This window comes from Cucurbita pepo, chromosome LG19 (assembly GCF_002806865.2).
Source record: "Cucurbita pepo subsp. pepo cultivar mu-cu-16 chromosome LG19, ASM280686v2, whole genome shotgun sequence".
NCBI classification, from domain to species: domain Eukaryota; kingdom Viridiplantae; phylum Streptophyta; class Magnoliopsida; order Cucurbitales; family Cucurbitaceae; genus Cucurbita; species Cucurbita pepo.
Window position 1 is genome coordinate 3674003 of NC_036656.1, and position 9692 is coordinate 3683694.

At 38.2% G+C, this 9692-nt stretch overlaps 1 protein-coding gene across 4 annotated transcripts; it reads left to right on the plus strand.

The window, feature by feature from the left end:
• Positions 1-1218: 1218 nt before the first annotated feature.
• LOC111780965 (ethylene-insensitive protein 2-like) lies at positions 1219-8560 on the plus strand. 4 transcript variants are annotated; one of them, XM_023661340.1, is made up of 9 exons: positions 1219-1506; positions 2061-2361; positions 2526-2857; positions 3389-3475; positions 3639-3749; positions 3831-4043; positions 4568-4756; positions 4873-7524; positions 7726-8560. In XM_023661340.1, exons 3-9 carry the CDS (start codon positions 2609-2611, stop codon positions 8104-8106), a joined length of 3882 nt encoding a protein of 1293 aa, XP_023517108.1. In that variant the 5' UTR covers positions 1219-1506; positions 2061-2361; positions 2526-2608; the 3' UTR covers positions 8107-8560. The 4 variants fall into 4 exon arrangements, with proteins under 4 accessions (XP_023517108.1, XP_023517109.1, XP_023517107.1 ...); XM_023661341.1 differs by having other exon boundaries at positions 2061-2099; positions 2221-2857; XM_023661339.1 differs by having other exon boundaries at positions 2061-2857.
• Positions 8561-9692: the final 1132 nt, after the last annotated feature.

Below are 9692 nucleotides of genomic sequence, written 5' to 3' on the forward strand. Positions count from 1 at the left end.
CAATATGATAGTAAGTTTTGTTGGTCGTTAGGGCACGAGTTTTTGTATAATGTCATAATTATGTTTGTTTAGAACACGTTGTCCATAATTACATGTCTAAATCCCAAATATAATATTTTGATGGTGATATCAACTATGCAAGTCTTTATATTAGGGATATGGCAAAAAGTTTTGTTGGTTTTTGGATACGAGTCTCTGTACAATATCACTATCAAACAAACATAATAGTTTTTTTTTTTTAAAAATTTTTTATTTAGCATAGTTATTTATTTGTATTGATTTTTTTTTTTTGGTTGGGCACGGGATAAAGATAATTTTCCTCCTAATGTATTATAGAACATACGACTAGTTTTCAAATGTTTTTACTCGGTTTGTCCCTTTAGTGTTTGTGAGTATTTAAGATTCGTGGGAACCTGAAGTAAGACCCGCCAAATTGGTTAGAAATTATAAATTTTTTTGTTAGATAATGATATATAAAAATGTCTATTTAACTTGCGGGATCCCTAATCTAAAGGGAGCGAGAAAATCCCCATCTAAACGATAAATGGGTAGGGAACAAAAATATTTCAAGGGCATAGGACGAATTATTTCCCTATCTCACTCGACCCATTATAAAGAGTAATTTGGAGGGATGACTATTTAAAAGAAGACTGAGATGATATTTTGTTCAACGAGAGAATTATTACCGATAATATTATTCAATTATATAAATATTAGAAAGATAATCGGTCCCGACCATTGTTAACCATTATTAAGGAATTTACCTTTTTGACATGAGACAAGCACGTTATCATGAGCCATGATAGAGTCTACCTAGCTAGATTCTATAGACTATCTTCAATTTCACAATAATTCATAAATCTTACCTATAAAGTGCAATTAGTTTGATAAAAAAAATAAATATTATTATTATTATTATTTTATCAAATTGAAGAAAATTAACTTAATAATTAAAATAAATATTTAATTTTAATGTTTATAAGGGCAATAGAAAAATAATAAAATAGTAAAATGAATAATGGTTAAAAAGAAAAATTTAATTGTTGTGCCGACACGTCGTTTGGGTTCAATTGACCGTACAGTTTAAGCAGCATGCGTGAGCTGTCTGCATAAATCCATTAGAAAAAAATTAAATAAAAAAGAAAAAAGAAAAAAGAAAAAAAGATAAGTACTCTTTCACTCTCATCAGCTATAAATGAAAAAGGTGAAATTTTGATGGGAGTTGCGCTCTTTCTCTCTCACACGAACTCTCTCGTCAAGCTAGCTTCAAAGCCCACAGTGCCTTTTATCTCCAAATTTCCTTTTCTCTCTCTCTCTTTAAGCTCACTCACTCTCTCTCTCTCTCTCTCTCTCTCTCACTATATATATATATATATTTATATATACAAGCATATGCAATTAACTCTGTAGCGTTTCTGAAGCATCTGTGAGATCTACTGCCCAGATTAAGTACATGGATTGAATGAGATTTGCGAGAAACGGAAACCAGAAGAACAGCAGCCCAAGGTGAATAACAAAAGCAACATCAACAACATGATTTTCTAACCCTACTTTTCAATTTTGATTTCCCCTTTTCATATCTCGTTTTCGGCTTTGCATCGGATCCGTGGTTTTTGATTCTGATCTTTCTTGTTCCTGCCTAATTTGTTGTGGAATAGTGGATTTTGGGTTCTGGGTTGGGGTGTATATCAAGTAATTTTTATTTCTTTGCTGTAATTTTGTGATACCCGCGTGGTGTTTGATGAAAGTCCTTGTTGGTTCTTCAGCTTCTTTTCTGCGTTTTGACTGTTTAGGGTTTGAATTGTAATGGGGTTGTGTTAATTGAGCTGCTACGACTGCTTTACTTGCTATGATTGTTGACTTTCCATAAAAGGGAGGCAGGGGGAGGGGTTAGGGGTTAGGCTGGCATATTTATACCTTTAAATCGAGTGTTTTAAAGGTTGCCGAACTTAGTTTGTTGAGAATTACTCTTTCTTGTCTTGATTCCAAAATCTTCTTCTCATTATGGTTCTCTCATAATTTTCTTTTGATGCTAATGGATAGCGTTTTGTTTGATTTAGGTCATAGTGGACATTGGTGGCAGTGGCTGTTATATTGGGGTCTGTTCCATCTGTGAAATCCGAATATTCTTTCTGGAGCAGGGTAGTATATAACAGATTGAAATTTTGCTTTTCTGGGTTGAGCTTGGTTAATTTTTTGGGTTGGTCACTAAATTAACAGGGTGTCAACATCACTCTTGACTGACATTCAAGTGGATTTCATTCTACGAATGCTAAGCAAAATAATCACAGCTACGGTTTGAGGATTTCAATGCTACTGAGACTTCTGGAATTGATGACAAAAGTTGAGACAATCATGGATGTACGTGTTAAATTTGCAAAATATGAGAGAACAGGGATTATTTACAATGAATGAATATTTCTTATTGTAGAAATTGTTGCTTTCCAGTAAAAGAGTAATGAAACGTTGTAATTTTAGGAAACGCGAACAGCTGTGATGTAAATTAATTATTTGGTGCTTATCAGGAAGTCTGTAGTTTCCTGGATTCGTTAGCCAAGCTTTAACACTGCCCTATTGGAGTATTTTGTGGGAAATCCCCATTTATACCATGGAATCTACGACATCGCATACAAATCATCTGTCGGGTGCATTTCATCGGTTTATGCCTTTCATTGCACCTGCACTTCTGGTTTCAATAAGTTATGTTGACCCTGGAAAGTGGGCTGCGACTGTTGAAGGAGGTGCTCGGTTTGGGTTTGATCTGTTTGTGTTAGTGCTTCTTTTCAACCTTGCTGCCATTTTGTGCCAGTATCTCTCGGCTAGCATTGGGGTAGTCACTGGAAGAGGTCTTGCCCAGGTACAAATTATTTGTCCTCGAGGCTTTAGCATTTTTACTTATAAAGTGAAATTATTGTCATTTTCTTCTATTCAAATCCGTGGTCCATGAGATCTGAGGGATGTATCTCTCGTTTCTTTGTGCACATGTTAATGTTTCAGGTGTCTATCAAGCAGCTTTTATCTGAAAATCAGTCAGTCGACAGATGCTGATTTTTTTCCGTGTTATATTAGTTTTGATACCTTTTTTACAGGGTAATTTCATGTGTAATTCACATTTTTATTTTCCTCAGTTTTACATATGTGCATAGAAGCATTTCCAGTTACTGTTATTCGTCTACGTTTTCAGTTTTAGGTTACCCTCAAGAACAGTTCTTCTTTGTGATGTTTGATACGTTAGGTTGTATGCTTCGCTTTAGGCCTCTTCCATTTTGGTCTGTGCCTTGTACAGGTTCATTTATTAATTTTCATATTACTCGACTGCTGGTTGCTAAATTTTGCTAGAGCTTGACCTTTTTTTTCTCCCTATTTTCTTCTGTTGATAATACCAAAGATTTGCAGCGAGGAGTATGATAAGTGTACATGCCTCTTCCTGGGAATTCAAGCAGAGGTTTCTGTGATTCTGTTAGATCTTACCATGGTAATTTTTTTTTCTGCTCACTTATTCCAGCCAAACTTGTTATTCAATTTTGTTAAGAAAAATTTCGAGTGAAGTATGGTCTAATTTGATCATATTTTAACTCTTAAAATTTTGAATTCCAACTTCATTATAAAGCTAAAATGTTATTTAAACAACGTACTAGATCTTGGGCATTTCACATGGACTCAATCTTCTACTTGGGTGGGACCTCTTCACGTGTGTCCTTTTGACGGGTGTTGTGGCTGCTTTATTTCCTCTTTTTGCTAATCTTCTGGTAAGTTCGAAACTTTTAATCATAATTTGTTTTTTTTTTCTTTGATGTAATTCATTATCTTAATGGGTTTGCATTTTCTAGGAAGATGGTAGGGCAAAGTTCATGTATATATGCATGGCTGGGTTTGTATTGCTCTCTTTGGTTCTTGGAGTACTCATCAGCCAACCTGAAATCCCACTTTCCATGAATCTCATGCTGACAAGGTTAAATGGGGAAAGTGCATTTACTCTTATGAGTCTTCTTGGAGCAAGTGTCATGCCTCACAATTTTTATGTGCATTCTTCTATTGTGCAGGTGCTCCTCATTTCTTCTCTCGCTATCTGTCTTTGCTTGAGCATAGAACTGCGAATGTTTTACTTTTCCCAGTCAAAGTCAAAAGAGATTATTTTCGTCTACCAATATCTTAAGATTCGGATGTCATGCTGGGCAGTTCATTTAGACAAAAACTTATGGGATTGGATACTCCATGCTTGAAAATGTTAATATGCACATAGATTTTCCTCCTTGCTAAATTCATATTTTTCATGCAAGAATCACAGGAGTTTCTATGTAAAGTAGCATATGTGACGTTTGTGAACGACTTATTTTTACATCCCTCAGTTCCTAATTTTTCAGCATCTAGATTCCTCTAAAAGTTTGCTGGTGTAACTTCATAATGTCTTGAATTTGATAAATTTGTGCTCGACATCCCCCCGTTCCTAATTTGAAGTATCGAGTTTTATTTTTTTCCTCTGCAAAGGAAAAACTTCTATTTCTTCATAATATAAATTTAGATATCCTTACTTGCTTTATAATGCCATTTCATTATTTTCTTGCAGCAGCAGCAGCAGAGTCCGCCAAATATTTCCAAAGAAGTATTGTGTAATAATCATTTGTTTGCTATCGTCTGCATATTCAGTGGAATTTATGTGGTGAATAATGTTCTCATGAACTCAGCTGCAAATGTATTCTATAGCAGTGGCCTTGCTTTGCACACCTTTCCAGATGCATTGTCTCTAATGGAGCAGGTGTTCTACAGCCACCCTTCCCCCTTTAAAATATAATTTGCTTGTCTTGCTACATTTGCTTAGTAATACTGTGGTGCATATTGATCTTATTCCCCCATTTCTCCCAAATTATGCAGGTATTTAGGAGCCCAATGGTTTATGTTCTCTTCTTGCTTGTTCTGTTTCTATCAAATCAAATTACAGCTCTCACATGGAGCCTTGGTGGTCAACTGGTCTTGACTAATTTTTTGAAATTAGATATTCCTGGTTGGCTCCATTGTGCTACGATTAGGCTTATTGCGATTATTCCAGCACTCTATTGTGTCTGGAGTTCAGGAGCTGAAGGGATGTATCAACTTCTTATATTTTCTCAGGTTATGGTAGCTCTATTGCTTCCATCTTCTGTGATTCCCCTCTTTCGTGTTGCTTCGTCAAGACCAATCATGGGTGCCTTCAAAATATCGCAGCTTGTTGAATTCATAGCAATTGTCATCTTTGTTGGAATATTAGGACTGAAAATTGTATTTGTTGTAGAGATGTTTTTCGGTAACAGTGATTGGGTGGTTAATTTGAGGTGGAACATGGGGAGTGGTTTGTCAATCCCGTACGTGGTTCTCCTTATTACTGCTTGTTCAGCGTTCTGTCTGATGCTATGGTTGGCAGCTACCCCATTAAAATCGGCCACTGCTATTGCCCAATTAGATGCACAAGTATTGAACTGGGATGTGCCGGAGGTTAAACCTGATTCAGCTGTTGAGAGAGAAGGCATTGATTTGGGGAAAGGCTCATACAGTGCAGAGCCTATAGCAAGTCATTCAGACTTGTCTGTTCCAGAGTTTGATTTTGATTTGCCTGAAAATATTATGGAGCCTGTTCAGGTGCTTGATTCAATTAATCAAGGTGAGACTCAATCTAGTAGTGTAGTTCCAAGCTCCCCTAAATACGTTTCAGAGAATCTCATATCCACTGAGTTAGTCTCATCCTCAACTGTTGTTACTCATGATGTTCCTGACTCGACACTGGCTGACAAAAAGGTCTTAAAAATTGATTCAGTGGAGCCAGTTGAAAAGACTGTTGGATTCGATGGCGACTTGCGTTCTGAAAAGGATAGTTACGAGGTTGATAACTGGGAGGCTGAAGAGCCACTGAAAGAGATTTCTGGGTGTTTACCGTCTTCAACATCTGAGGGCCCTGGATCTTTCAGAAGTCTTAGTGGGAAAAGTGAAGAAGGTGGGAACGGTACTGGTAGTCTTTCAAGGTTAGCTGGACTTGGACGTGCTGCAAGGCGCCAACTAACTGCAATTCTTGATGAATTTTGGGGGCAGTTGTATGATTTCCATGGAGTGGCCACTCAAGATGCTAAGGATAAGAAACTAGATTTATTGCTCGGAATTGATTCGAAACTTGTAACTTCCTCTCTGAAATCAGACGCGGTTGGAAAAGATTCTCCTTACTCATCACCTCTTGGAAGCAAAGCATCTAATCCAATTTCTTCAGGTTTATACGACTCCCCGAAGAGTTTGAGGGTACAAAGTGGCTTAGATTCACCCTATGGGGTACAAAAGGGACATCAACCAATGTGGTCTAACCACGTGCAGCTTTTTGATCAATATGTCAATAATTCTAGCCATAATGGTCTTGACTCCGGAGTGAAGCGCTATTCTAGTTTGCGCAGTTTGCCTTCTTCTGAGAGTTGGGATCATCAGCCTGCCACGGTCCATGGTTCTCAGTTAACTTATCTTAGTAGAATGGCCAAGGACAAAAGTTCTGGTCACTTGAATGGTCAATTGGATCCATCAGCCTCTAAATATCATACCTTGGGTGGTGCTGGTGGTGCAAGCTTGCGGGACTCGGTTGCTTTTGCAATGGGGCAAAAGTTGCAAAATGGCTTGGGTGCTTGTCAGGCCCCTGCCCCTGGATTCCCTAACTTTGCTGTATCCAGGAATCCTGCTTCTGAGTCTGACCGGCAATATTACGATCTTTCCCCTTCTGGAACCGGTGAGAATTTATCGAGTGTATCTAATACCAAGAAATACCACAGTTTGCCTGATATTCATCGCGATCAGCATGTATCAGAAAAGAGTTCTCAATGGGATAACGTGACTGGTTATGGATCATCTATCAGTCGGATACCAGTTCGTGGGTTGTCGTACTCAAATTCTGGATCAAGATCAGTGGCTCCTTTAGCATTTAATGAACTTTCTTCGTCAAGTGTCTACGGTGGCGCTTTGTCTTCACAAATGAATCCTCCTTTGGATTCTGGATCCTTCTGGTATAGACAGCCTTCTGAGCAATTTGGCTTGGATAAAAATAGCAATTCTGAGAGTAAAGGAATTGGAAGGCTGCATACAATTAGTCAAGAAGCTTCTTTTGTTGTGAATTCAGAGGCTAGGCTTCTCCAATCCTTCAGATACTGCATTGTCAAACTTCTGAAATTGGAAGGATCAGACTGGTTGTTCGGGCAAAGTGATGGTGCCGACGAGGAACTAATTGATTGCGTAGCTGCCAGGGAGAGATTTCTTTATGAAGCTGAGACACGTGTGGTCCGTATGAAAGAACCTCCTCCATTTTCTCCTGATAGGAGATCAGGATCTGGAATGAAGAACGACTCGAACTTTGCAAATGTTTCTGTATCCTCAGTACCTCATTGTGGGGAAGGCTGTATTTGGAGATCAGATTTGATTGTAAGTTTTGGTGTATGGTGCATTCACCGAATTCTGGATCTCTCGCTTATGGAAAGTCGGCCAGAACTATGGGGAAAATATACTTACGTACTAAATCGTCTTCAGGTAAACGTCGACTATTTTTCTCCGTATCAATCACATAAGCACTTTTTCTATGTTGTCCAAAAGCAATATGCAAATACATCTCGTATCTATGCTAGTAGGAATCGTCATCAAAACTTCGGTTTAAACCGTCATGGCAGATCGCAAAATGGTGCATTTTTGTCATTCTAATTGTGTCCGACTCTAATGAATACATCCTTTCAGGGTATAATTGATCCAGCATTTTCAAAGCCTCGCATACCAATGCCGCCATGCTTCTGCCTTCAAATTCCCCAAGCATTCCAGCAGAAGAGGTCAAGCCCACAAATTGCAAACGGAATGTTGCCTCCTGCTGCAAAACCTGGCAAGGGAAAATCCACCACTGCTGCAATGCTTCTGGATATGGTTAAGGATGTGGAAATGGCAATCTCTTCCCGAAAGGGCCGAACCGGTACAGCTGCAGGCGATGTAGCCTTCCCAAAGGGGAAGGAGAACTTGGCATCGGTCCTCAAACGCTACAAGCGACGGTTATCCAATAAGCCTGTTGCCACTCTCGAAGTATCACGCAAGCTTCCAGCCGCAGCATCTGTTCCTTACAGCTCATAGCATTTACACCCAAACATGGTGATGAGAAGAACTAGCAGCTGTTTAATTTTGGAAAGCAGCTCATGGTCTGGAAAGAGATGCCCCCCCATCTTGGTCTTTCACTCTTTCACTCTCAAAACATGTATCAATCATCAAAAGCCCTTTGCTATGAATTTTCTTCCCACATGTTAGAATATGAATAGGATGTGACTCATTGGACTTGGTGCAAACTTGCATGGAGATTGATTGGTACGATGGTTGCACCGGTTACTCGTGTCAACGTAATCGCTGGAGAGACCACGAGGTGACCTGAAAAAGTTGAAAAATGTTCGTATATAGCAGACAGAGCTCTAATGTGCTGTGTATATATATTGTCTGTGCAAAACTTTCTGAACATTTCAAAACCTTTTTCCACAAAGGTATTCTAGTCTGGCTGTTTGTTACAAGATGATGGATGGGGCTACTTTCTTTTGTTGCCGCTTTGGGTTATCAATTCAGATAATCTGAATTGGTTTATATCAAGGCAGTTTAGTCAGTTTCTGAGGTTATCCGGGAACAAAGCCATTCTTTATAAGGGTGTGGAAACCTCTCTTTGGTAGACGTCTTTTAAAAACTTTGAGAGAAAGTTCGAAATGAAAAGCCCAAATAGGATAGTATTTGCTAGTGGTAGATTTGGGCGGTTATAAATGGTATAAAAGTTAGACACCGGCCAGTGGGTTAACGAGGACTTTTGAGCCTTGAAGGATGTTGAGCATCGAAGGGGGTGGACATTGGGCGGCGTGCCTGCCAGTGAGGTTGTTGAGTCCTGAAGAGGGTGGATTGTGAGATCCAACACGTCGGTTGGAGAGGAGAATGAAACATTTTTTATAAGTGTGGAAACATCTTCTTAATAAACACGTTTTAAAAATCTTGATCCAAAAGGGTAAGAAACAATTACAATTGAAAACAGGGGCCTCATAGAAGGAGACATTGGTTTCAATAATGTAATTGTAACCGTGGGGCCTCGTATTACTCAAAGCACATGGAAGGTTTCTAATAGTTCGATTTGCTCTAGAGGCATGACTTGAGTTTAATGTGAGGTTCAAATGATTTTTGGAATAAAAATGTCGGTTTTGGTCTTCACTTAAGTATTTGTCTATTTTCATTAGTAGGTTCGGTTCTCCTTTGATAGAAACTTAGAGATTTGAACCCCATCGCTTATGAGTCCGCTAGCTCATTCTTCAATGGACATGCAAACATCTCGCTTCCACCAATCAGCTCATGGAAATAAATCCGATTTAATATTAAGTTAAAAACAATATTTTCCAAAGGTTAAATTGCTAATAATTATTTTAAAAAGTAATATATCCATGCGTTTAAGAAATATAACCATGGTACGAAACAATTATACAATATTTGATAAAAAAAAAAAAACGTAATTACCGTTATTTAGAATAAATTTGGTCCCTAAAGCTTTTTTTTTCTCTTCGGAATTTTAGTCACTATACATGCTCTTAATTTTCTCGATGAGGTTAATGAACAGATTCATGTCCTTATCATTCTTGACCTCTTCGTAGCTTTAAAAGCGAAGTCGTAACTTATACATTCAAAATATATTCTAGCCATTA

Coding starts and splice junctions, on each gene's coding strand:
- LOC111780965 (XM_023661339.1), top strand. CDS start 2,609: ATGGAATCTACGACATCGCATACAAATCATCTGTCGGGTGCATTTCAT. Junction 4,044..4,567: donor TGCATTCTTCTATTGTGCAG/GTGCTCCTCATT, acceptor ATTTTCTTGCAG/CAGCAGCAGCAGAGTCCGCC. Junction 4,757..4,872: donor CATTGTCTCTAATGGAGCAG/GTGTTCTACAGC, acceptor CAAATTATGCAG/GTATTTAGGAGCCCAATGGT.